This window comes from Megascapheus bottae, chromosome 1, assembly GCF_031878675.1.
Source record: "Megascapheus bottae isolate mThoBot1 chromosome 1, mThoBot2.hap1, whole genome shotgun sequence".
Lineage (NCBI taxonomy): Eukaryota > Metazoa > Chordata > Mammalia > Rodentia > Geomyidae > Megascapheus > Megascapheus bottae.
Window position 1 is genome coordinate 97021682 of NC_143509.1, and position 27942 is coordinate 97049623.

The 27942-nt window shown below is 43.3% G+C and overlaps 1 protein-coding gene across 1 annotated transcript in view; it reads left to right on the top strand.

The window, feature by feature from the left end:
* Hunk (hormonally up-regulated Neu-associated kinase) overlaps nucleotides 1–27942 on the top strand; it is a 97649-nt gene that overhangs the window by 21715 nt on the left and 47992 nt on the right. Inside the window, exon 2 of the mRNA XM_090348615.1 lies at nucleotides 14299–14591. Coding sequence (XP_090204741.1) covers nucleotides 14299–14591 — 293 coding nt within the window. The remainder of the gene's footprint in view (nucleotides 1–14298; nucleotides 14592–27942) is intronic.

Here is a 27942-nt window from a genome sequence, read left to right on the forward strand (position 1 = left end):
TCTCTTGGCTCTGTTCCATCTGTACTGTTTCTTTGCCCATAAAAGAATTCTGGTGATCTGTGATGGAGGCACTTCCCCTCTGTCTGACAAATGGCAAGGGCCAATTCCTTCGGACATCACTGGTGAAGAGATTTGGATATTATGCTCTGCAAGTGGCCAGTCTGGATAGTTCAAAAGATAAAAAGACATTACTGTGTGTGGAAGTTCTTGCCTGGGTGGAATTACCAGATACAACAAACACACTGGGTGGCTCAGCATAGGCCCCACCCAGATCAGATCTCTCCTGTATACCAAGAGTGAGTTGAAAGTCAAATCTGGGCCCAGCCATGGCCCAGCCTTGGTGGGTGATCTATTGAAACAAAGTCACCCGAAAGCAATAGACTATTTAGGGGCAGTTATGAATTCATCCTTCCATCTTCAATTACTATAAGAAAGTTGTAAAGATTTCCTTATGAGATATGGTGCCAGCAATTGTTTCTTCTTAGTATCAGCTTGAGTTTTTCTTTTCTCTGTGTGGTATATGGCCATAATGGAAACTGTCCTCTTTATGTTAAATATTGAAATATTTGATGATTACTGATAGTGATTTGCTTTGGGAAGTTTCTTTTTGGGGGTATATGCTTTTGGTTCGTTTATGTTTTGCTAAACTTGTTTTTTTTCCCCTTTTAATTTTTGGCAGTACTAGGTACTTGAGCTGAAGGCCTCAGACTTGCTTATCAACCACTGTACCACTTGAGTCATGCCTTATCTATACTAGTTGTATTTCTCAGGTAGGGTTTTGTGCTTTTGCCAGGAAGGCCTGGAATGATGATCTTCCTGCTTCAGTCTTGACAGTTTAGGTTACAGTGTGAACTACCACACTAGCTTGCTTTTGAAATAGGGTTTTAAAAACTTTTGCCTGGTTGTGTCTAGAACTTCAGTCCTCCAGTTTCTACTTCCCAAATTCCTAAGGTTGCAGGCATGAGCCACCATCTTTGGCATTTTTTTTGGGTGAACTTTAAATAATAAAAGGTAGGAAGGGTATTTATTGAATGTTTCCTAAACTTGGCACATTACTGAAAGCAGCTAAGAGAAGGATAACCCAAGGTGATAATTGCTAATGAAAATATTGTGTTCTCATTTTGCAAAGACAGCAGGAAGTATAGATGTATAACATTAAGATGCAAAGATTATAGTCATTGATAGAAAAGTAATAACTTAAAATAGTAAGTGTACTGAAATTCACAAACCAGGAAAACATGGCAGGGAAAGGAGAAACTTAAGCTGCTTGACATGTCTTGGACTGTTAGAGTTAAGTTTTCTTGGCACATCATTTCCTGTTAAGAGCTGGGTCCTTATCCCTTAGCTTTGTTTCTTCACCATTAAATCTGTTAAAAAAAATTACTGAGTGTTGGTGGGCTGAGGTATGTCTCCCTCACCCTTAAATCATGTATTAAAGCCCTAACATCTAGTACCACAAAATATGGCTGTGTTTAGAGGTGGGGATCTTCAAAGGAATAAACAAGTTTAGGTAGCAGCCCTTTGGTGGCTGGTTCCTGCTGACTGGTGTCTTCATCTGTGGAGGCCATTGACCACGACCACGGACAGCAGGAGGACCACGTTGACCACAGTGTACAGATGCCATCTGCAAGCTGGGGACAGTGGTCCCCCAGAAAACCAACATCATGACAGCTTGGCCTTGGTCTTCAGACTTGAGGCACAAGAGACTGCTGTCGTTCCAGCCACCCAGTGTGTGGCCCAAACAAACCTGCCCAGTGGGAGACACTAATGACAATGACTTAAAGAAAGGAAAAGGATCCAGGGCCTGAGCTTTGGGATCTTAGCCAGGCATCCTCTGTGAACCTTTACCCGATGCAGAGGAGCGGGGTGTGCAAATGCCTACCCGCCTCCCACCCACCCAGTTAGTTCCCCTGTGATCTGCATGTGTTTTCTGTGCCTTTCCCCAGACTGCTGGCTGCTGTCAGTGGCAGCAGAGTGTTCAGTCTTCTCGGAGAACAGCAAGGAGGCCAGGAGGATTTTCGGGGGCTTTGTGGGAACACACATTGTGCCTTGTTCTGACTGACACCATCCATGCCAGCCACATGAGGAAGAAAGGCCATGTTCTCACTTTGTGATGAGCACAGGCTCCCAGCGGGCCCTGACACTTCACATTGTGTCCACGCTTCATGGCAAGGCCTCCTGCCGAGGGCTGAGGACCCCCAACCCTGGGTCTGGGGAGGAAAGTCATGTAAGGATTCCTGAGCTCAGTTTAGTGCATAGCCCTCATTTTCTGGGTCTGCCTGCCTGCCTTGCCTCTGACTTTTTGCCTTATTCTGTGTTGGTTTGGCCTCCTTCCTTCCCTCCCTCCTTCCCTTCCTCTTTTCTTCTGTCTTTCCTTTCTTCTCTCCCCTTCCCTTCTCTCTCTTTTCCCTCCCTGTCCCTCTCCCTTCTCTCCTGCACCACCTCCTTTCCTTCCCTCCTTTCTTCCTCTAGCACTTCTTTTCTTTCTTCTTCTCTTCCTTTTCTTCTTCCTTTCTTCCTTCTTCTTCTATCCTTCCTCCCTTCATCTCCAGCTGTCCACTATCCACTCATCCTACTGTCTCATTGTGGACTCAGTTGTAACTGCAGTGACTGGATGGGCACTTGTGTGCCAAGTACAGGGCACCATTTACCTCAGCCACCATGTTTACCCCCATTATCCTCACTGGTGCAGCATCTCAGGTTTGTTGACGTGGGGTTTCTCAGGACTGGGGCTCGGACCTTGATTGGGTCCTAATAGGCACAGTTTTGTTCTCATGAAAATGTTTGGTGATCTCCTATGACTTTGGAGATGAGCCAGTGGGACGTTGCGCCATCCTTTCCTTTTCTCACTGGGCTTTGGTTGAATACTAGGTCTTAGACACGTAGCAGGCTAGGTTTTGGTTTAGAGGGTATAAGTGATCTTATAAAGTCATTCAGCTGGAATTTTCTGTCTACAAGAGAAACTTCTTTTTTTATTATAATAAATAGAAGGGTTACAGTTTTATTCACCAGATAGATGATGCATCACTTTACACATAGTGATGCCCTTTCTCATGTTTTTGTCCCCATTTCTCTCTTCTCACCCCCTCCCCTCATCTTGTTTTCCCCCTTCTCTCTCCTATTTCAAATAAACAAATAAAGGTATATACTATATACCAGATAACAAGGTAACATACTATAACAGTGTGAGAATAACCAAGGGACAACAATAGAGATGAGAAATAACATAGTACATTAAGAACAATGATCACACATTATATAGCTCTTATTTCCATATCCTGGAGGTCCTTTCATTTAGCCTCATCCTATATGGCCTTATGTATCTAGGTTTTGAGCTGTTGCAATCCTCTGCTAGGAGAGTCTAAGATTTGTTCTAATTATTACAAATGAGGGAAACCATTGAGCCTGTGTTCCTTTGGGTCTGGCTTGCTTCACCTAATATGATTTTTTCTAAGTTACAAGAGAAACTTCTTACCACTTCTTCCCTTCTTTGTGTTTGAGTGTAAAACATGTGCTGTAAGTATAAAATACACACCATATTTCAAAGATACAGTGTTACAAATAGCTTACAAAATAGTACACTGAGAAAATTTGAGGGCTGACGCTAGGTGCAGTGGCTTATACTTATAATCCCAACTATTCTGGAGGTAGAGATAGGGAGGGTTGAGGTTTGAGTCTAGTATGAGGAAAAAGTTAGCAAGAGTACATCTCAACAAATAAGATGGATGTGGTGGCGAATGCTACTGAACTCACCTCCTTGAGAGACATGGGTTGGAAGATCAAGGTGCAAGATTAGCTGGAGCAAAAAAAAAAAAATTGAGATCCCCACATTTGAAAAATAACCTAAGCAAAAAGGACTCGAAACATGGCTCAAGAAGTAGAGTGTTTGCCTCACATGCTTGAGCACTGTCTGGTTTGACCCAAAATAACAAAAAAGAAGAAGGAGAAGAAGGAGGAGGAAGAGGAGGAGGAGGAGGAGGAGGAGGAGAGGAGGAGGAGAAGAGAAGGAGGAGAAAAGGAGGAGGAGAAGGGAGAAGAGAAGATGAAGAAGAGGAGGAGCAGAAAGGGGAGGAGGAGGAGAAATAGAAGCAGCAGCAGCAGCTAGTCATAGTGCATACTTGAAATCGCAGCATTAGGAAGGCTGAGGTAGGAGGATCTTGACTTTTAAGGCCAGCCTGGGCTATGTAGCAAGACTCTGGCTCAAGCAAAAGTCAAGAATTCACATGTCAAAAAAACCGGTATAAATACACTGAGTTGTAGAAAATCAGTGAGTTACCTTCACTTGCTTCTTTTTTATGTGGCTAGTAAGGAGCTGTTAAATTCCATAGGTGGCTGCCACAGTTTGGTTGGACAGTACTGCATGTGTGGCTCGGCTGTGTTCAACCCTGATTTCAGGGTTGTGCATTAAGCCTGTGGGCCTCTCTTCCTTGTGGATCCTATCAGCGTCTTGATGGGGAAGAAAGAAGAGCATATTCTCTTTAAATGGATGGACTTTTGATAGGAATTCCAGCTATCACATCTGTTCGTGTTTATGCAGCCTGGCATTTCCACCTTACTTTCTCTGAATGCTCCGTGTTGTGTTTGTTTTTTTTTTTTTTTCCTCTCTCTCTGTCTTGCAGAAACCAGTTTCTCATTTCCTACCAGCGGGCTGTATTTCCATGGTGATTTGCTCAGTGACTTGCAGACAGCGTAGAGTATCCCTGGGAAAGCGGACTTCCTCGGGTGGGCGTGGGAGGGCTTTCCCGGCGTCTTCTTTGAAAAAGGTTCTGTTTTGCCTCATCCCACCTAATGAGCTCTATTGGCTCTGTTGTTTCAACTGGGGTGGAAATCTTTTTCTCCTCATTTTCAAAACTGAGGGAAGAACACTTATTCTTCTCATTTACACACACACACACACACACACACACACACACACACACACACACACACACACAAAAGACAAACTTTTAGCTTGCAGCAACCCAGGAGAATAAGCCTTGGGGAGCTAAGGGTCAGAAGCAATTGAGCTCGGCTACATAAATAGCAGCAATTAATGGGCCCCTATAAAAGACAGCCATGTGTGTCAGACAGTTTAGCATCCTTTCTGTGAATTAGAGCAACACTGAAATTAATTATAAAGGCAGCAAAGGAAATTTTCTGCTTTCTGTTAAGTAAGTACCATCCACACAGGACCAGGTTCTGCTTGGATGCATTTACACACATTGTTTCTTGGGAAGAAGGCGTGAAACCAATTTATTTTCAAAACTTCCCCCTGGATCTGGTTAATCACCATGGCTTTCTGCCTTTCTTATGCTGAATTCAGGCCTGGGCTGCACAGCCAAGCACGCAGCCCATTGTCATTTTCATCCTGGGTTTTGAGGACTACCTTTTTTGCCCACCCTGCTCAGTTCCTTTTCTCCTGTCCTGTCATCCAGATTTTATTATTTATGACGGAATTTACAAGACAAGACATTCTAATGACTGGTTGTCTGTCTACTCGGGCTTTCGTAACAAAATTCCAGAGACTGAGCAGTTAAACAACAGGGATTTAGCTTCTCAGTCCCGGAAGTTGCGAGTTCCAAGATCAAGGTGTTGGCAAGTTTGGTTTCACATAAGGCCTTTCTCTTTGTCCTGGGATGGTCATCAAGTTGCGGTGTCCTCACAAGCCTTTTTCTGTGTGTCCTTGTAGCATCCAGATTGCTCTCCTTATAAAATCACCAGTCTTATTGGATTGGAGACCCACTCTTCTCTTTCTCATAAAGATACTGCCAGGATTAAATTTATGAATACAATATATCTTGATCTGTGTCATCCCTTTCAACATTCCCACTCATCTCCTCCCTACCCCACTTATTCCCTCACTCTTCTTTATTTTGTAGGACATACATTGGATTCTTGTCTGTATTTTCCCCTTCTCTTCATTTGTCTACTCCTTTCCCCTTGGCCCCACCCTCCCCTTTTGAGTACCTATTTCCTGGTGGTTTATTTTTGCTGAACTTTGATTCCGAAGACCTGCTTTTTTTTTTTTCTTCCCAGACCTGGGGCTTGAGCTCCAGGCTTGGATGCTGTCCCTCAGCTCCTTTTGCTGAAGGCTTATGTTCCACTTTCTGAGCCACTATGCTACTTGCAGCTTTTTCCTGTGATCAATTGGTGATAAGAGTCTGAAGTACTTTCCTGCTCAGGCTGGCTATGAAGTGTAATCCTCAGATTTCAGCCTCCTGAGTAGCTAGGATTACAGGCATGAGCCACTGGCACCCAGTTTGTAGACCCACTTTTATGACAACCTTAATTGTCTCTATTTTAAATATAGTCACATTGAGGGTTCTAGCTTGTGGTGAGCGAGCTAAATCAGAAGTGTAGACAGACACACTGTCTTTCCATAATGTCTAAATTTACCAACTAACTGTAAGTCTACAAGCAGTGTCAGTATCATTGGCTTGCCTGTGCCAGTACTGTTGTGTTCTCTTGATAAGCACAAGACCTTGGCAACACAGGTTCTTTTAGTCCCATCTTAGTTGCAGATATTAACCCTCAGATCACATGGTACACTTCACAAAAACTATTTTGGTACATTCTAAGAAAGGGTTAAAGAGGCTTTAGGGCCATGCTGGAGACACTGGCACAGAGGACTAGACTCTCAAGAAGATCGGATAAGAATCTGTGTGAAGCACAGCCACCGAGCTATTCAGAGCATGGAGTTGTCAAATGCAAGACCCAGTTGCAGGTGGATTTGTTTGTCAGTTTGAAGTGCCACAGGCATGCCACGGGCATGCTACGGGCAGGAGAAAATGTTCATGGACAGAGGCACTTAACTAGTGCTTTTCCCGGACAGGGCTCATGGCAAGTGACTTGGTGATGGGGTTGGTGTGCTGGCTGCATCCCCATCTTGTGGGGTTCCCTCTTTTATAGACCTAGGTGGCATCTCATGTTATGTTTCATGATCTCATGTGTCTTAGGGTCCCAAAGAGCCCTCAGCAGAAGTGCAAGTCAGAATTAGAAGGTGGGAGTGAGGTAGCAGGGATTCCAAGCTTCTGGCTTCTGTCTTTTCCTCTTGTACAAAATATGAGAATCCTGAACTCTCCAGGATCAAGGGCTCCATTGATTGTTCCCGGTGCTAGAAACAGCTGCTGGGGTTCCTCCTTTATCTCTCCTTGTTATGTTATCCTCCCTCCACTTTTAAAACATGTTAGAAATTAGGGCTTAAAAAGCTCCAACCCACCAAATAGGTGGCAGAGAATGAATTGGGAACCATTGAACCCCAAATTCAGAGCCTGGGCGCTCATCTGTTGTTCTGGGCACCCCTAGACTTACTACAGGATGGGAAGTCGGGGGGTTAGGAGAGGACCTGGGAAGTCTGGTCCTGGCCCTTGGTGAACTCTTTGTAGTCCTTTATTCTTACACCTTCACTCCATGCTGAATACCATAGAATTGAGGCTGCTCAGAGGGTCTGTGGTCTACCTCGGTTTCCATAACAACATGTCATCTACTAAGTGGTTTAAATAAGAGGCATTTGTGTTCTCCCAGATCTGGAGGCTGGATGTCTGAGATCAAGGAAATAATAGGGTTGATTTCTTCTAAGGCCTCTGCTTGGCTTACAGATGCCCATTTTCTTGTGGCTGCACATGGATTTTTCTGTGCACATTCGGAGAACAAGAGGAAAACTCTAATGTCTCTTCTTAAATTGACAGTGGCCCTGTGACATTAGGACCTCATCCCTGCAATCTTATTGTGCCTCGGTCACCTCTTATTTAAAATATTGTTATGACAGTACTAGGCCTTTGAACTCAGGGCCTTCCACTTTCACTCAGCTTTCTTGCTTGTGGTTGATATTCTGCCAGCTGAGCCATGTCTCCAGCCTGGCATTTTGCTGGTTCACATGGAGATGGAATCTTATTTCTATCTCCAAATCTAGTCTCACTGCTTAGGACTTCATTGTGTGCATTCTGAGTAAGACACACTTATCTTTTAACAGTAATCTTGAAACACTGCAAGGAATGTGAAACATCCACCACAAATGACTCTGAAAAGCTACAACTGTTTCATAGTATGCACTTGTCACCTGCAACAGTGTCAGGTGTATTTTAAGTGCTTCATAAATGTTCATTGAACAAAGAAAGATTAATTTCATTCTAGCACACAGTACTCATTAAGAAACCGAAATGTTCTGGAAAAGAAAGCTCCTTTTGGAGGGGCTCATTTCCATGTCAAAATCAAATTCAGTTGATCGAGACTTCTTATTCCCTGTGCATTATAATTATTTAATACCCTATGGTTCAAAAGTGATTTGCTGGGGGGATGAACTTTGTAAAATGCAGCTTACTATTGTATAATGGGTAAAACACATGCATATAGTTCAGTGATATTACAAAGGAGTCTCTGCTCACTCTGTTTTCCTGCCTTTCAGTTATAGGGAATTTCCGTTTTCCATCTGATTTTTCATTTTGGAGATTGGATACATTGGCAGTTCTTGATAGGACTCTGAGTGATGCATTTTCAAGGCAGCAAAGGGTGGTGCAAGATGAAGGGCTGAATTTAAAACCCTGTGAACACTGATCCTAGGTAGACATTCTCAGCTAAGTCAATATTTAAAGAGGATGAGATTAGATGGATAGACACTGCTTTGGGATTTAAAGAAAATTCTATTCCAGACAGTTCAAAACACTGAAACATGGTTCAAGCTTGTTTTTATGCTCCAGTAGTGGGCAAAAGAAACACCCATTTTTTGGTCAGCTGGTAAACTTGAGTGCTTTCTCACTATCTCTCCAGGCTGATTGGTTGGAAGTAGAATGGTAATGGTAATAATGACATCAATTTAGGGTGTACTTGACGAGTGCCAGACCTTGTGCTAAGTGCATTGTGTACATTATCATAGGAACAGACTGCTTTATCAAAGTGAATATAGTACTGAGTCAGGTGATTCTGTGCATCTCTCACAGTGCCCATGCCCTGCGTTTTCTCCTCATCAAAGACAAAGGCATCAAGCAGGAATCTGCTGCCACTGAGTTTCCTTAAGCCTGGGACCTATATTTATCCTTTCTCTTCTCATACTGGAGAGAATCAGGCTCCAGTTCCATTCAGGACAAAGAGCCTTTCTGTCTGCTCATTTCCTTCCTTAGCGTTTTCCTACCTTCCAGTGCTCTTATCTCTAGAGATGCTTTCTAGGGTGCTTTTTTAGCCCTCAGATTTTCATTTCTTTCTTAGTTGCTTAGCTTTTTTTTTTTTTAAAGGCAATTGGATGATTTTATCCATCACCTGTAGGCATCTTGTTATGGACTGGGCAGAATGAAGGTAGAGAGAGGTACCGTATTATTTGATTCAGTAACTTATGAAAAATGAAGAATCTCCTTCCAACTGTCCTTTACTGGAATCTCCCAGCACTTTGTTGCTTACTTTGTTGGAAATGTGGGAGAAATCTTTGAAAACAGATTCCTTGGAAAATTGGGGTGGAGATGGCTTTGCAGTTCAGCTGCATTGAAGAGCTGGATTCTTGGTTTCACTGATCTTTCACAGGAAGTGGATTCACTGCATAGCTCAGTGTTGAGATCTGAACAGCAATGTTCAGATAAAACAGCTTTGGCAGATAAATTCGAGATTAACTAGCAAAACGTCAGAGATGGAGGTATGGCCTGAGTGGCAGAGCACCAGCCTTGGGACTGCAGTGAATGGGAAGAGAGAGGAACAGAAAGAGGCTGTAGGTTAAAGATGGTGTTTTTATCAAGCATGGTGGCCCATGCCTATAGTCTTAAATGACTTGGTGGGTGGAGATTGAGAGTATCGAGGTTTTTGAAGTCAGTGCAGACAAAAAAGTTCATGAAGCTACTCAGGAGGCTGAGATCTGAGGATTGCAGTTCAAAGCCAGCCCCGGCACTCATGAAAGTCACTCACTAAAGTCCGTGAGACTCTTATCTCCAATTAACCACCAGAAAACCAGAAGTGGCACTGTGACTCGAGGGGTAGAGCAGTAGCCTTGAGCTGAAAAGCTTAGGGATAGTACCCAGGCCCAGACATCAAGTCCCACGACCAAAAAGAAAAAAAGGTCAGGAGGCCCCTCCCCGTTCCCCGCCCAGCCCCATCCTGCCTCACTCTCTGATACACTCCTATCATACTAGCTACCCTAAAAGCTTAAGTAACAGGATTGTGATCCATGGTCTGGGAGGGTTTCCTGGCATGCATGAAGCCATGGGTTCGATTCCTTGATACCACATACCCAGAAGAAGCTGCAAGTGGTGTTGTGGCTCAAGTGGTAGAGGATTACCCTTGAGAAAGTGCTCAGGTCCTGAGTTCAAGCCCCAGGATTGGAACAAAAAAAAAGAGGATTGTGATCCAGGCTAGCCTAGGAACAATATATGACCCTATTTAAAATTAAAAAACGAAACAGGGTTAGAGGTATGTCTTAAGTGGTAAAGCACTTGACTGATAAGAATAAAGCTCTCAGGTTCAAACTCTGGCACCACCATGAGCCAGAGGGACGGAATCAGGTAACAATTCCTGTCCTTAAGGGTTTTTTTGTCCTCATCTTCAAATATATTAGTTTCTTTTGACTCATAGCAAATTTTCGTAAACTTGATGGCTTAAAGTAGAAAATTAATTCTTGGAGTTCTGGATGCTGAGAAGCTAAAACCATACAGTTGGTAGGACTTACACTTCCTCCAGAGACTTTGGAGAAAGAATCTTGCCTTGCTTCTTCTAGCATCTGGTGGCAGGTAGTCTCCGTTGGCTTGTGGCTCCATCGTTGTAAACTCTGGCTCTTTCTTCACATGCCTTCTCCTCTGTGGATTTGTGCTAAACTTCTCTCTGACCCCAACTGATTAAGACACTGGGGAGGATAGACACAGCCCACCCAGGAATTTGTCTCACCTCCAAGTCCTTGACCATATCTTCAAAGTCTTTCTTTCCAAATAAAGTCACTTTGATAGAATCCAGGGGATTAGCACTTAATATCTTTGGGTGGCCATTATTCAAACTAGCACAGGCAATTAATGAGCTAGATAAATTATCCTAACAATAACTGTATGCTCTGTTTAAAAAAAAAACATGCACAGGTTGTATCACTGCTGGCTTTTAGACTGTTGTTTATCCATAGTACTTAGATTAAGATTTCATTGCCAAAGGGTGTAATTTTTAAAACATTGCAACCACTGAGCCAAGCAGAGACTGAACTTAATAACTTAATTCTGCTTTTCAGCTTTTCCCCATCTTCTGAAGAGAAACCACACACACACACACACACACACACACACACACACACGCGCGCGCGTGCGCGCGCGCAGCGCGCGCACACGTGTTGGGAATAAACATGGTTTATAAAGCTGTTACTCTAGCACTTATGGAATGGGTTGGGGCCAAGCCACAGCTGTTGTGTACTGAGAGTGCTAACCGCAAGGACTTGGGGTTGTGTGGATCTGCTGAGATGCACAGGACTGCCCAGGGTCCCTTTGCTGATACACTGACTGGTGTGTGTGTGTGTGTGTGTGTGTGTGTGTGTGTGTGTGTGTGTGCATGCGTGTACTTAATAGATAAAAGTTTTAAGGACTTTCCTGCCTGTGCTAGCTTCAAGCATGATCTATCCAGAAACTTGTGAATTTTTTTTTTTTCCTTGTCCTGGGGCTTGAACTCTGGATCCGGGTGCTGTCCCTGAGCTCTTCAGCTCAAGGCTACCGCTCTACCCCTGGAGCCACAGCACCACTTCCCATTTTCTAGTAGTTAATTGGACTCACAGACTTCAGTGCCCAGGCTGGCTTTGAACCGTGATCTTCAGATCTCAGCCTCCTGAGTAGTAGGATTACAGGCGTGAGTCACAGTGCCTGGGTTGCAAACTTTTTTTTTTAACATTTCCTTTCATTAAAGTTTTTTTTTTTAGGGCTGGGAGTTTGGCCTAGTGGTTAAAAGTGCTTGCCTAGCATGCACAAAGACCCGGGTTCGATTCCTTGGTACCACATACATACAAAAAAGCCAGAAGTGGTGCTGAGGCTCAAGTGGTAGAGCTCTAGCCTTGAGAAAGTCCAAGGACAGTGCTCAGGCCCTGAGCTCAAGCCCAGGACTGGCAAACAAAAAAAAGTTTTTTTTAATAACATAACTGTGTTTTAGTTGACAGGTAAAATGTGCATGCATTTACTGTGTTTAGGGTGATGTTTTGATATGTCTATAGATGGTGATAGGAGTTCCTAATCTCATTAGCATAGCCATTACCTCAGAGGGGTCTGGGGTGTGGGTTTAGGTATATGTCTGTATTTTAAGAACACTGAAACTCTGCTGTAGTCAGCTATTTCTAAACATGCAATTCATTTTCATGAATAGTAGTTACCTTGCTGTACAGTAGAATGCAGGCTTTTATTATTTTACCTTGAATTGTGTCCACAAATTAACATTTGAGTTTCTCACTGAAAGTTCATACTTATTTACTTACCTATCATTTATGTATGTACATACACCCTATACCATTATATATATATATATAAATATATTCATGCTATACTAATTTTTTGCATTGCCTGTGAAAGAGGCACTATGTAATTGGAATATATAGTAGGAAATATAATTGCCAAAAAAGGAAATAAACAGAAATGGAAGACCCATTGTCCTCTTGCCATAGCTGGGTATGAGAGCATCCGTGGGAGATGGTAGCTTGGGTGTTCAGAGGCAGACTCTGAACCCACATCTGACAGAAGGAGCTGCCTGTCTGTCTGTCTCATCAGAGAGAGAAGTGAGGCTATAAGGAAGAATAAGTGGTCGGGTGCTGGTGGCTCATGCCTTTCTAGCTTCTTAGGATACTGAGAACTGGAGGATATTCAAAGGCAGTCAGGGCAGAAATGTCCCATAGACTTTATCTCCAATTAACTGGCAAGTAGCTGGACTGGAGGCATGGCTCAAGTGGTAAGATTACCAGCCACATATAAGCAATACGAACTTGAGGCTCTGAGTTCAAACCTTGTTGTTGGTCTACATCCGGCCTCCCCCCACCCCATAGTCAAGAATGGTGGGGTTATAGAACTTGGAGGGTGAAATAGTGACTCCCCAAAGGAAAGAGAGAGAGAGAGAGAGAGAGAGAGAGAGAGAGAGAGAGAGAGAGAGAGAGAGAGAGAGAGGAGGGAGGGAGGGAGGGAGGGGGAGGGAGGGAGGGAGGGAGAGAGGGAGAGGGAGAGAGAGAGGAGAGAGAGAGGAGAGAGGAGAGGAGAGAGAGAGATGAGAGAGGAGAGAGAGATGAGAGAGAGAGAAGAAATTAGTACTGCTTTGAATAAGAGGAAGACAGTCTCCCCCTTTCCTCCATTCTACGTGTGTGTGTACGCGCGAGCGTTGCGCCAGTGTCTACCACTGCGCCAGAGCTTCACTAGGCTTTTTTGGTAGTTTGGTGGAGAGAAGCAAAAGTCTCTGGTATTTCCTGCCTGGGCTGGCTTCAAACCTTGAGACTGAGATCTCAGCTTCCTGAGTAGCCAGGATAATAGGCATAAACCACCAATGCCTGGCTCTCCACCCTACTTTTTTTGAACAAGTTCATTGTAAGACTTTGGCCCAGGAGGAGCTTTCTGTGGGCAGTTGAGAGTTGAGCTTGACATCTGACAGCAGGCTGGGTTGTGAGTTCTCCTGAAAAGCCTGTTACCAGGGATGAGAGGTCACTGCCAGAGGCTAGACACAGCCTGTCTGCTCAGGGCACAGAAAGGGCTGAGGGTAGGGGAGACCAGAAGAGCTGCATCCTTGAGCTGTTCCTCCCCATGTTCTGAGTGGATCCTGGAATTGAAGACTGGGGAATGGGTATCTCTGATTGCCCATGGGACTGGGTATCTGGGTTTGGAGGACCAAGATGTGGATGGCGCTAGAGAGCTCTTAGTTCTGGAGAAATGTGTTCCTTTCTCACCCCTGTAGAGAGCCATGGAGACACCATTCAAGAAGCTTAAGCAAATTTCATTCTCTTCCTTCCTTGTTTTATTTTTATGTTGACACTGAAGCTTGAACTCGGGGCCTCATGCTCTTGCTTATTAGCTTTTTCACTCACGGATGGGGCTCTAATACTTGGACCATGCCTCCACTGCTATCTTTTTGCTACTTAATGGCAAAGAGGAGTCCCTTAGATTTGAGTGCTAAGGCTTTTTTCTACTTGAGATCTTCGGATCTCAGCCTCCTGAGTAGCTAGGATTCCATGCGTGAGCCACTAGCCCTCAGCCCCTGATGCTGTTTTACATCCCTGTTTCTCCCACACGATGTAGCATTTGTCTTTTGCCTTTTATACTTCTATATCATCTTCCTAGCATTCTTGACAGTAGTTGAGAAATGACCTTTGCTGGTGGGCCCTGATAACAGCCATGGTCTTCGGTTTCTCTTCAGGTGGCCATAAAAGTCATTGATAAGAAGAGAGCCAAGAAGGACACTTATGTCACCAAAAATCTGAGGCGAGAGGGGCAGATTCAGCAGATGATCCGCCACCCCAACATCACACAGCTCCTGGATATCTTAGAGACGGAAAACAGCTACTATCTGGTGATGGAGCTGTGCCCTGGTGGCAACTTAATGCACAAAATCTATGAGAAGAAGCGGCTGGAGGAGTCGGAAGCCCGCAGATACATCCGGCAGCTCATCTCCGCAGTGGAACATTTGCACAGGGCTGGGGTGGTCCACAGGTAAGGGGCACACGGGAGATGAAGGGAAGCTCCCAGCATAGCTGGGGAGCTGTAGCCTGCATTGTTGTCAGGTGGGCTCGCATTTTGGGGGGTTTGACGTAGTGGCTAAAGCCAGAGGACATGGGCCCAGGCACCAGTGCTCCCCATTCATAACTGAGCTTCTATAATCTGGGCGAACTTCAGTCTTTTCGCCTGTATAATGGGGCTAAAATAATGTCACTCTCATTTGGGTGAGTTTGTCTATGGAAATTGCTAGAAGAGGGTCAGGAGCACAGGAAGTGCCATATAGGAGACAGTTGCTGTTCTTATTTACCAAGTCAGGAGAGGAGCCCCGTAGGTGACTGAAGGCAGGATCAGTCATGAGATGGAGGGAGGTAGACTTTGCACCCAGTCGTGGGGATGGTGTTCTCATGATATTTGCTTTCAAATTGTAGCCGTTCAAATTCATCATTCCTTTGAATGGAATCACCATTTGAATTCTGAATTTGTCCTGCAAATCAAGGCATGGTCCCCCCCCAAAGCCAAGCAAACCTTGCAAATAATTATGTCACTCGAATTTGTATATACCAACTTGTTCTCACCTAGGAGTTGGGGTCCACAGAGAGTGGAAATGTTCTTTGCAATGTTGTTATAGCTGGTGGACTCCCCTTAGGAGGACAAACTTAAAAAAAACTTTTAAAAGGCTGCATGCCTGGTGGCTCATGACTGTAATCCTAGCTTTTCAGAGGCTGAGATCAGAGGATTGCATTTGGAATCTAGGCCAGACAGAAAAGTTGCCTGACTTCATCTCCAAAGTAATCGGCAAAAAGCAGGGCTAGAGGTATTGCACAAGAGGTAGAGCACCAAATGAGCAAGCAAATTGAGCAAGTTCTGGCTCCTGAGTTCAAATCCCAGTACTGAATCCTCTCAAAGAAAAAAAAGCCCTCCTTTACTAATAAGTGTGTGATTATTCTTTTAATGGAATTATAATAAATAATTACTCATTGTGGAGAAAAATTGAAAAGCATGTTTAATTAAGTGTACCTGTACTTTATATATATGTATATATATACACATGCATACATTGAAGTTTAGATGTAATTCATATATTCTAAAATTCATCGTATTTAAACATTTAATTGTGTTTGATATATTCAGAGATGGGTGACTTCACTGCAATCCATTTAGAATTATTTCTCAGTGAAGAAATGCTGTTTTGGAAGTAGAGCTGGGGCTCAAAGTAGTAGAACACTATCCTTGAGCAAAATAGTTTAGAGACAGCACCCAGGCCCCAAGTTCAAGCCCTACTGCTGGCCAAAAAAAAAAAAAAGATAATACAATTATGATAATAAATGAACTTTTTTTTTTTGCCAGTCTTGGGCTTAAGCTCAGGGCCTGAGCATTCTCCTTGGATTTTTCTCAAGGCTAGAGAAAACTCTACCACTTGAGCCTCAGCACCACTTCTGGCTTTTTCTAAGTATGTGGTACCAAGGAATCAAACGTGGGTCTTCTTGCATGCTAGGCAAGCACTCTACCTCTAGGCCAAACTCCCAGCCCTAAAAGAACTTTTTAAAAGCTACCTTGCAAAAGAAAAATAAAAAGGACTGGAAGCATGGCCTAGTGGGTAAAGTGCTTGCCTAGCATGCATGAAATTCTGAAATTCTGCTTTTGATTCCTTGGTACCATGTACACAGAAAAAGCTGGAAGTGGTGCTGTGGCTCAAGTGGTAGAGCACTAGCTTTGAGAACAGAGAGGCTCAAGGACAGCGCCCCAGCCCTGAGTTTAAGCCCCAGGATTGGCAATAAACAAAATAAAACAACAACAAAACAACCAGTCACTGGTGGCTTGTACCTGCAGTCCTGGCTACTCAGGAGGCTGAGATCTGAGGATCATGGTTCAATACCAGCCAGGGTAGGAAAGTCAGTGAGACTAATCTCCAATTAACCACCAGAAAAGAGGAAGTGGTGCTGTAGCTTAGGTGGTAGAGCGCTAGCCTTGAATAAAAAAGCTCAGGGACCACATCCAGACCTTAGATGCCAGCCATAAGATGGGCACATACTCACAAAAAAAGAGTGAAATTGCTGGATCCTTGACACCTCTCCATGTGAACTTTTAAGAAAACATGTATTTTTTTCTCCAAATTCAGTATCTAATGGTGCCTTTTATCTTTCTGAAAGCAGTTCATTGTCTGATGTATGAAGAAGGGCAACTCTGGTGCTTTATTTAACAGAACTCTTTCCAGGCAGCAGAGGCCATGTCCTTTCTAATGAGGTTGGCACTGTGGGGTGCCCGGGCTTGACTTGTGTCATGCCAAGGAAACTGCTGGGAGAAGCTGTTGCTTAGGCTTTCCCAGAGCCAGCCCTGGCAAAGTAGCAAGCAGGCCACAGCGTCTTCCTCACTGAGGGAGATCCTTCTCTCTTAGTCACACATGCTGTCAGGTGATTATGCTTTGTTAGGACTCAGGGTTTCCAGCCAAACACAGGAGACATTCAGAAATTGGAAGCGCAGGACTTTTCTTTAGGCTTTCCCCAGCTACATTTTTTTGTAGTTTGCTGTGTCACCGCTCTGCCATTATTAGGAAAATGATGGTCCTTAAGGTGCCTGGCTGTGCTCTGTCTTTATTTATTAAGATGATTGGAGGTCTAAACCTGAGGAATGAACCAGCGTGGATTACAGACTGACCCTGCAGGTCAAAGGAGAAAATAACTCAGAGGACTGCAAGTGGTAGAGCTGTTGGTGGGGTTTGGGTGTGTTTCCAAGGGTTTTGTTCTGTCAAAAATAAGGGGAGTGCTGTGCTGAAAGGAAAATCAGGAGAAACCTAAGCTCATCACAAATGGGTCTCTGCTGTAAGGGGAATTCTCAACAACCCTTTTAAAGTCATTTAACAAAATATAGTCTCTCTCAGTTCAATTACTGTCAGGATGTCAAAGGAATGAATTTAATGTTTGGATAGCCAAGACTACTTTTTTTCCTCTCACCTCCTTTCTCTTTCTTCTCTCTTCTTGGAAGTAAGTTCATAATCCAATAATGGTGATGGCTTAGGGTCTTTTATAGTTAGAAGAGATTGAAAATGTAGGTAAATATTGATTTAGGAGCATTTCTTTACTTCTCTCTCTAGAAGTCTCATTAACACACGTCACCAATATGGTCAGGTTGTTAAGACATCCATTCAAGTATTTCTTTAGAATGTATTCATGTGTAGTTCTGATCAAATGCTTTGACTGTCAATGGTCCCATTTGACTGACTTAGCATTTGTCACTCCGTAGTCTCTCTGTATATGTAATTTTATGGATCCTTTGGGATATTTGATAGGAATCTGCTTTGTTCTCATAACTCCATGCTGTTCCCCTCTCAACCCAATCGTTTTTTACGTATCCAAAGACCCTATATGAAGGACTTGGCTCTCCACTCTTGGCTAATCCTTTTATGTATCCAAAGATGGAGCATGAAGGATTGAGTCCTGCCTTCATGTGCTTGTCTGCAGACAAGAAACCATAGCCCATCTTTAATTGTCTGTTTCCTGTTAAGCCCTGAATAAACCCGCCTCCGAATTTAGTCCCTCGCACAACCTCCAAACCTGTGAGAAGGTCTGTGCCCCTCACCGTGCCTCAATAAATAGTCCTTGCCTATTGATGCAATCCAGCGTATTCCTTTTCCCTCCTCCATTTTCCTAACAATACTTATTTTACTCTAGTGGTGGGGAGAATTTCCTTCCTCATGTTGTAGATGAGGAATGAATTTCGGAAATTATTTTCAGGGTAGATTTTTTTTTTGGTCAAATGTACAAGACAGTATACTGATTTCTGAGATGCTCTGGAGCCGTTGGACATAGGTTTCTGAGCATGTAGACTGGATAATGCACAGGGTTTTGAGCAAGCCCTTCTTGGCTACATGACATGTGACTTAAAGCTTCTTGGTTCTATGTGTGAGAGGGAGTCTAAACATTCACTGTCTTCTCAGCTTCTTAGTGAAGGCATTGCCTTTTTTCTCCTGTGATATTAAACCTAAATATTGGATTATCTATTCAAATCTACCTAAGTATTATCTAAAGGAAGACAATTATTAAATAAATCTTGTAATCGTGTGCGTGTGCACATGTGTGTGCATGCCAATACTGAGGCTTGGACTCAGAACCTCAGAATAGCCCGGTGTGGTGACTCAGCCTGTAATCCAAGCTACTCAGGAGGCTTAGAGCTGAGGATTAGGTTCAAAGTCATTCAAAGTCAGCCCGGGCTCTAAGCTCTAAAGAGTCTAAAGACTCTTATCGCCAATTAACTACTAGAAAACTGGAAGTGGTGCTTTGGCTTAAGGGGTAGGGTGGTAGACTTGAGCTGAAGAGCTCAGGGATAGCACCCAGGTCCAGATTCTTAAGCCCCAGAACTAACAAACAAAAAAGAACAACAGAACATCCCTTGATCCTTAGATATCAGTTTATTGAGTAGCTAGGAGTACAGGCCTAAGTCACAGGTGCCTAGTTGTGAGTAGATTTAAAAAAATCTATATAGGATTTAGTTACATGTGATGGTGGACCTGTTGGGAGGTTTTTGCTATAACAGAAAAAGGCTTCTAATTTCTAAACTATGTAAGGTATGGTCTAACTTTTCCATGATTTGAATCTAATATTGCCTGAGTTAACTCCACATTTAATATATATGAGTGTTTCCCTCCCTCCCTCCATCCTTCCTTTCTTCCTCTCCCCTCTTTATATTTGGTACTAGTACTGGGGCTTGAACTCAGGGCCCAGGAACTGTCCCTGCTCGAGGCTAGTGCTATACTACTTGAGCCACAGCTCCACTTCCAGCTTTTTGGTGAATACTTGGAGGTTTGTTAATTGTAGCTTCTTGGACTTTCTTGCCTGGACTGGTTTCAAATGGTAATCCTCAGATCCCAGCTTCCTGAGTAGCTAGAACTATAAGCCTGAGCCACTGGCACCCAACCAGCATTCATCCTCCCTCTTCCCATGAGCTCTACTGGCAGGATCCCAACACGTGACGATTTGCCTATTGTGCCCAGAGCATTGATGCTTAATGTGACTCAGCAAGAAGACTCATTCTGCTGAGAAACTAATTGGAGATTCAGTTGTTCATTCAAAAGAACACACTCCAGTGGAGCCATACAGACACATTACAGAGAAATCGAATGTGCCTTTCCCAAACTTCGGAGTGGCAGGACCCCTGACCAGAGTGTGCTGGAACCCATGCTTGGACCTGTGTCATCTCTGTGCCTTCCAGGGCTAGGATTTATTCATCAGTATTGGGCGAGGGTCCTCTGTGCTTAGGAGAATGGAGCGGGAGGGAGAGGCCTTTTCTTTCCTCTTTTGGATTTGACAAGAAGCAGATACAGCCCGGACTAGTGTGAGATTAAGAAGCTCTTTTAACTTCTAAGTTTTTAGGGCTTCCCCCATCCATCCTTTTGGCAAGGGAGCAATGGGGAGGAAGGTGAGAGGAGGATTTCTGCTCATAATCAGGAGCTGGTTGCATCTCATGACCTTCTGCTGAAAGCTTGCCATGTGTCTGGGGAGAGTGGTTATACGAAAGGCTTTGTTTCATTGGATTCTAAAAACTCTGATCACAAAGGTGAGATGATGATTTTTTGTTTTTAAGTAGCAGCCCAGTCCTTTGGAGGGTTGGCATGTCCAGAGGTCAGTGGTGGTAGCTTTGTGGCCAGATCACCTGTGTCCACTTACTCTCTTACAAGTGGCTTGGTGCCTCTTCATGCATATGTACCACAGGGGAAGAGGCCATCCACTTCTGTGGTCACTGTGGACTTTTATAGCAAGTGCTCCTCTAGAGCCCCTCTCCATGAGGGCTATGACCAGCTATATCTACCTGTCGATTGCCAGGGCTCAGGGCTGTCCTCATGTGATTCCTCACCACCATTATCTGGCTGAATCTTAGCTCCATGTTCATCTTCCCCAGGAAGCCATGCTGGCCGTGCATTCCCACACCAGCCTCCATTGACCTTCCAAGCACTTACTTTCCCTTGACTTGACTTGTCTGATCTACTTTCTGCCCAGATAGTGGTTTAAATATGGGCCCAGTCCAGGGCACACACAGTAAGAATCTGAAAATGAAAACGGAATGGATATAGATAATGTCAGAGCTGGCACTGATGGAAGCTTTCTGGTAGCCAGTCCCATGTTCTTTCTGGAATATTCCACATTTGCCCTAGAATTTCAGAGGGCATTCTTTATTGAATTAGTGCCCATTTGTTTTGTTCTAGTTTATAGAATGCCATCTTTTGAATGACTAGTTTTGTCATTTTTATAAACAGAATTTGATTCTGGAACATTATAGAAACTTTGTTGAGGTTTCCTTTTGAATAAATAATTGAGGTCCGGGCTTAAATAATTCTTGTGTTTTATGAAGATACCCATCCTATAAATAAATCAAAGATTTAAAAATCATTTAGTCTTTATGCAGTGCTTTTGAAGATAAAGCTTAAGCCCAAAGAAAAACCAAACAACAAAACCTTCTTGAAAGCTACAAAATGCCTTGTTGCCTTGGGGAGTCAGATGCTTTTCTCAGATTCTTTATTCTTGGCTTATTACTAAAATCCATCCTGTGTCCATTCTATCCCCACAGGCCACAGGCAAAACTTTCTTCTTCAGACTTAATCCTGTTTGCGTTTGGTTTAGCCCTTCCTGGGCCCCCATCCTTCAGTCTTTTGAGGGCCACATCCCCAAACAGTGTTTCCTCGTTACTCATTAATCACCCTTCTGAGTTTTTTCTGGAGACTTTTCTCTCCTCCTCGTCTTAGAATGTTCAACTTCATGGTCCTCACCTCCATCCATCTTCTCATCTCATAGCCATCTGGTGCCTCTCAGGGGCCACAAAGCTGGGAGAATACACGGCCTTGCTTCCTCGGTGAGTGACCCTACCTTGAGTCCCCTCAGGGTGTCATTTTTCAAGCAAAAATCTGAAGCTCGTGGAGTTTGAATGAGCAGCCCAGGGGCTGTCACTTGAAGAGAGGGAGCCTGTTTTTTGTCAGGGAACTCTGGCTACCATGTTTTATTGTCTGTCTCTGCTCAGCTCCCTGGCCTCCACAATTCCTTGGTCCTCCATGTCTCATGTTCTCTTCTACTCTTCTTTGAATCCTGGCTACCTCAGTTTTCTGCCTTTCAGCTCCTCTCTCTCTCTCTCTCTCTCTCTCTCTCTTTCTCTCTCTCTCTCTCTCTCTCTCTCTCTCTCTCCTCTCTCCCTCTCTCCCTCTCTCCCTCTCTCCCTCTCTCCCTCTCTCTCCCTCTCCCTCTCCCTCTCCCTCTCCCTCTCTCGCTCTCTTTTATTGTCAGGGTAATGTATAGAGGGGTTGCAGTTACATTTGTCAGATAGTGGGTGCATTACTTCTCACACATTGATACCCCTTCTCATGTTTTTGTCCCCCTTTTCCTCCCTCACCCTCTCCCAATCATCTTGTTTTCCTCCCTGCTCTTCCCTATTTCAAATAAACAAACATATATACATATACCAGGTAACAAAGTTAGACACAATAAGCACATGAAATTAACCATAAGGGGGGAAAAAAGAGAAGAGAAATAACTGCACATAGTACATTAAGAACAACAATCACAGAGATAAACCTCTTGTTTCTATATCCTAGAGTTCATTTTGTTTAGTCTCATCCTATATGACCATATGTACATAGCTTTTGAGCTATTTGGATCCTCTGCTAGGGGAGTCCTAGATGTATATTAATTATTGCAAATGATTTGTAGGTGTCACCTCTGAGTGGCTTCTACCAGGCACTCTTATGAGTTCCCACTCCTCAGTTTAGATCTCTACTCTGCTGGGGTCTCCAGCTGATATTCCTGGCTAGGCCAAAACCTAGGATGACATCTTCCTTCATTCCCATGGTGGGATGCACCCACTCGTGTGTACTCATGTATGTGCAGTCATAGCCACACTGTGCATACACACATAAAGTCACATGTAACACATACACACTATCACATATGTGCACAAAGGTGTATGTACATATATGCACACAGCTACCTACACACTACTATCTTCCCCTACAGGCATCCACACGTGTGCATACATGTGAATACGTGCTTGCACGTGAAATATACATACACAAACTCATGCACACATATGTGCAGTGGACACAGGCATGTTCTAGCCACACCTTCACTGTTTCCCCATTGTTGCTCCCTGTGGTCTGTGCAGTGCTTGTACCCCAAGCCAGGATCTATGTGTGTCACAGATGGCGTCCTTCCTGGTTCTCTGTCTGGGGTTGTAAGGGCCTGGAGGTTCTTGTGGCCATTCTCCAAACTTTCAAAAGGACATCCTCAAAGAAATGCTAGGGAATTTTGGTCAGGTAGGTGGGATGAAAGGGAGAGTGAACTTTCCCCTGTCAGGAATGGCTGTTGTGTTGAATAAACACCTTCACCAAAGGCCCATGTTTAGATGAAGCTAGTGGGGTGGGATGCTAAAGCCCTCTGGTCCTTTCTGCAACTCTAGAAACTTCTCATCTCAATATCAAGTCTGCCCCTCTTGGCATCTCTTCTTGGAATTGCCCAGTTAGCTTTTTCTCTGTTATCTGGGTGTCTTGCTTGTGCCTTGCCAGAGTGCTGCTCCACTGGGGTCTCCTGAGTGGACAACAGACCCTAGCTTTTATTCTTTTTTGTTGTTGCTGTTGGTCATGGGACTTGAACTCTGGGCCTGGGCGCTCTGTCCCTGAGCTCTTCAGCTCAAGGGCACCTCCGTACCCCTTGAGCCACAGCACCACTTCCAGTTTTTTAGTGGTTGATTGGAGATAAGAGTCTCATGGACTTTAGTGCCTGGGGCTGGCTTTGAACATTGATCCTTAGATCTCAGCGTCCTGAGTAGCTAGGATTACAGACATAGCCATCATGCCCAGCTTAGCTTTCATTCTTTTTGCCTTCTCCAGTACTGTTCCCCCCAAACATGTTATGTTCATTCACCTGTTGTGCATTCCTATGGATATTTTTCTTTTTTTGGCCAGTCCTGGGGCTTGTACTCAGGGCCTGTGCACTGTCCTTGGGCTTTCTCAAGGCTAGTGCTCTGCCATTTGAGCCACAGCACCACTTCTGGGTTTCTCTCTCTATATATATGTGGTACTGAGGATTTCGTGCATGCTAGGCAAGCACTCTAGCACGAGGCTAAACTCCCAGCTCCTCCTATAGATTTTTGACAAATCCATGATGCCATGTAACCACCACTACAGGATCATCAAGAATAATCTCACCATCCTAAAGATCTTCTGTTCTCTGCCCCTTTGCCTTATCTTCCTTCTCTTTCTCACCCCATCCCTGACATCCACATCTTTTTTTTTCTTTCTTTTTTTTCCACCTGTGTATTTTTTTCCTTTCCCAGAATGTCATGTAGTTAGAGTAATACAGCAAGTAGCTTTTTTGGACTGGCTTCTTCCTCTGCTTTTGCTGCGCTTTTGCTGCTGCTGCTGCATCCTCCTCGTCGTCGTCGTCGTCGTCGTCCTCCTCCTCCTCCTCCTCCTTCTCCTCTTCCTCCTCCTTCTTCACTTCGGAGGTTTCCCTGTGTCTGTTCACAGTTCCCTCCAGAACTCACTCATTCTCGTCACTGTCTTAGTATATCACAGCTTGTTTCTCCTCTCACTGGCCAGAGGACATTTGAGTCCTTCCACTTATGGGAGATTATGGATAAAACTGTTACAAACACTTGTCTTCATTATTTTGGGGAGATGGATTCCAGGAGTTGACAAAGTTGCCAAATGCTGTGCATGCTTAAGTCCCTTATAGAAAAAAATTTAGGCTTGATCTCCTGTTGATGGCCTATGCCTGTAATCTCAGTGACTCAGGAGGCTGAGATCTGAGGATCATGGTTCAAAGCCAGCGAATACCATAAAAAGTCTGTGAGATTCATTAGCTCCAGTTAACCAGCAAAAAAGCCAGAATGGAGCTGTGGCACAAGTGTTAGTGTTAGTGCTAGCCTTGAGTACAAAGAGGCACAGGACAGTGCACAGGCCCTGAGTTCAAGTCCCAGGACTGGTACACACACACACACACACACACACACCAAGGCATAGTCTATACATGTTATCTAACATCTTTCCAAATACCCCCTAGGTTACTTACACTATCTAATGTATTGCATATAGTTGTTATGCTACTCTACAAAAAATATGAATGCTCAGTACAAACAAATGCTCAGTATTTTCAGTCTGGCATTGGTTGAATCTGAAGATGAACTAACCCAGTGAACATAAAGGGCTGGCTGTACAAAGGGAAAGGTGACTTTTAAAAGTTAGACATTAGAGCCAGGTGCGGGTCGCTTATGCCTGTAATCCTAGCTACTCAAGAGTCTGACATCTGAGGATTTAAGGTTCAAAGCCAACACGAGCATGAAAGTCCATGAGTCTCTTATCTTCAATTAATCACTGGAAAATCAGAAGTGGCTCTGTGGCTGAAGTGGTAGAGTGGTAGCCTTGAGCTGAAGAGCTCAGGGACAGTGCACAGAGTTCAAACCACAAGACTGACAGCAACAACAACAAAAACGTTAGACATTAGGACCTTTTCCTGTGAGGAGCCACAAGGAAAATAGACTTCCTCCTCCTAGACACAGTTCAAAAGACAAAGACCAAGTCTAGGATGTACAGCTTACCTGTCATTACTGATGATAGAACTTCTTGGCAGTTAGGCTGGTTTCTCCTTGAATCTTGGATAAAAGGGAAGCATGCAGATAAATACTGCAGATCAGACAGGTTTGTTCTGTCCATTTTTCCCCCCCGAGGTTGGGGATGGATACTTTGAGATGGAGTGGATAGGAAGATAGTGCTTGTGAGCTGATTTTACTTTTTCCATTTTGTGTAATAATGATAGTTTTATACTTCCTCCGTGGTTTATGGCATTTGGCTGATTTTAAAAAGCAGGTGGTATCTCTTTTTTCCTTTTGTGTTTTCTTTTACTTTAGTCTTTCATTTATATCATTGTTCTAATGATTGTAGTTGTTCTCTGGGCTTTTGTAACTCAGAAGTACGCCAGCTTAGTTTGATTATTCTTGGTAGCTACTTTTACCCCATCTCTTTATGCTGTTTTTCTGCATGATATTTATTCTGAACCAAATTTCTCCGCAGTGCCTTGGTGTGACTTCCATTCTTCCCAGGCAAAAAAGGCTTAATTTCACTCGAAACAAACTGTGGTATCGCTGCTATGGAATTGGTTTTCATAGAATCACAGTTTAGGCTATTTCTGGCACATTATTTTGTATGTGTGAGCGTGTGTCTTGGAATTACCGTATATATTTGAATAGATGTCAGCTTATGTCTGTCTTCATTGTTTTCAGAAAAGATGTACCTTACAAAGTCTTCACAAGTCTCTTACTTTCTGTTATTTTATTTTCAACAAAAATAAGTTGGAGAAGCCATATTAACCTTGATTTGACAGGCTGGGCTTGGAGTGGGGGGTGGGTCGAGATTCTAAAAATCACCCAAGAATCAGCTTTGAAATGGGCGCTTATGGTCTGGAGTAGAATTTCTAGCAAGTATTTTACATGCAGAATCAGAGTTCTTTCTTGTCGGAAGAGGGATCTCAGTGTCTAGAACGTGGGAGCCCCTGGGTTCCATCCCCAGATCTTTACCCCCTCTAAGTATCTTGCTATAATCAAGTAGTCAAGGGAAAAAGGATACATTGTACAATGGTTATTTTGCTTATTCTCCTTGACAAATTGGAATCATTGTTTCAGGAAATGTGATGGGGGGGGGGGGGAGTACTGAAACACTGTTTCTAAAGTTAATGATGCTAATATTTTAGGATTCAGTCTTAAATATGATGGTAGGGCTTCATTGCTAAATACTAAGAACAGTCATATGATAATTCTCTTGCATTCTTGACATTTTGTATCTGTGTTTTCCAAAATCTCTTCCTTAAGGGACAAATTAGAAAAAAAAGAGGCATAGTCATCTTGTATTAGGATATATGTGATATGTTTTAAAGGCCACTGGTTTTGAGGTATACTATGTATTATTTCTAAGACATTTTAACTAGCATAATTGATTGTTTAGGGGTTTCATTATGATAGTTGCAACATGCCAACAATGAGCTTTGTCTTTTATTCTGTTTTATTTTGAGTTCACATACATTTGTAATATGGGAGTGTTTCATTGTTGATATTTCCGTACATGTATTGTACACTAAACAAATCTACTCCCCCACCATCATTCCATCCTTTCATACATTCGTGTGTATATGTCATGTCTTCCTTCTCCGCTCCCTCACAGCTGATAACCCCTCCTAGATAGTGCTTCTATGTTCATGTCACATTTCCATTACTGTTTATCATCTTCGTCATTGTCATCATCATCATTTTTTTCTCTTTTTTTGGGTGCTGTCCTGCTAGGTACTATCCATGAGATTTTTGCTTTATACTACTGCTCTACCACTTGAGACAAAGCTTTGCCTCTGCCCTTTTTGGTAGCTAATTAGAAATAAAGAGTCTACTAGACTTTTTAGCGTGGGCTGGCTTCTAATCATGATTTTCAGATCTTAGCCTCCTGATACTCTAATACATCTACCTTGTCTTTAAGCCGTGATATTTTTGTCTTCAAACTGATCTACTTTATTGCAGGCACTTTCCACAGAGTTTTGTTTTTTTTTTTTTGTTTGTTTTTTAATTTGACTTACTGAGCTTTCTAGTTCCAGAATCTCAATTTTATATTTTTTCAGGGATTTTGAATCTTTATTAAATTCATTTTTCATAGCCTGTATTGTTTTCTTTGTTCACATGCTTATTTGTTTTCTTTTTGAGCTCTTTCAGTTTATTTGTATCCTCTTGAAATCCTTTTAGCTACTCTCCCCACCCCTCCCAGGGTTGTTACTCAGGGCCTGGGCCCTGTCTCTAAGCTCTTTTGCTCGAGGCTAGTGCTCTACAACTGAACCACACAGTTCCACTTCCAGTTTTCTGATGGTTAGTCAGAGGTAAGAGTCTCACAGACTGTACTTTTCTGGGATGGCTTTGAACAGCAATCCTCAGCTCTCTTTCATTTAGCTTTTTATATATGCCTCTTTTATTTCATTGATCATTATTATACTTATGGTTTTGAATTCTGTGGGCTTTCTTCTCCATTAACTTCTGTGACTGTGAGGTTCTTTACCTCTGGAGATGTCATATTGTCTTGCTTCCTAATATTTCTGAGTAGAGATTTATGCATCTAGAGCTAAATTATTGGCTATATGTTTTATATTACCCATGATCTTGCAGTCGGAGTGTTTATAACACTCAGACAGGACTGTGTAATGGGAATGTTGTAGTATAATCTGTTTATACTGGACTGGGGATATCTCAGTAACCAAACTGTGGCCCATGTACACAAGGTATGTAGCCTGGTCTTAAGTACCGCTCAGCTAGAGTAGAACTAGCTAGGGTCTCTTATATCTGT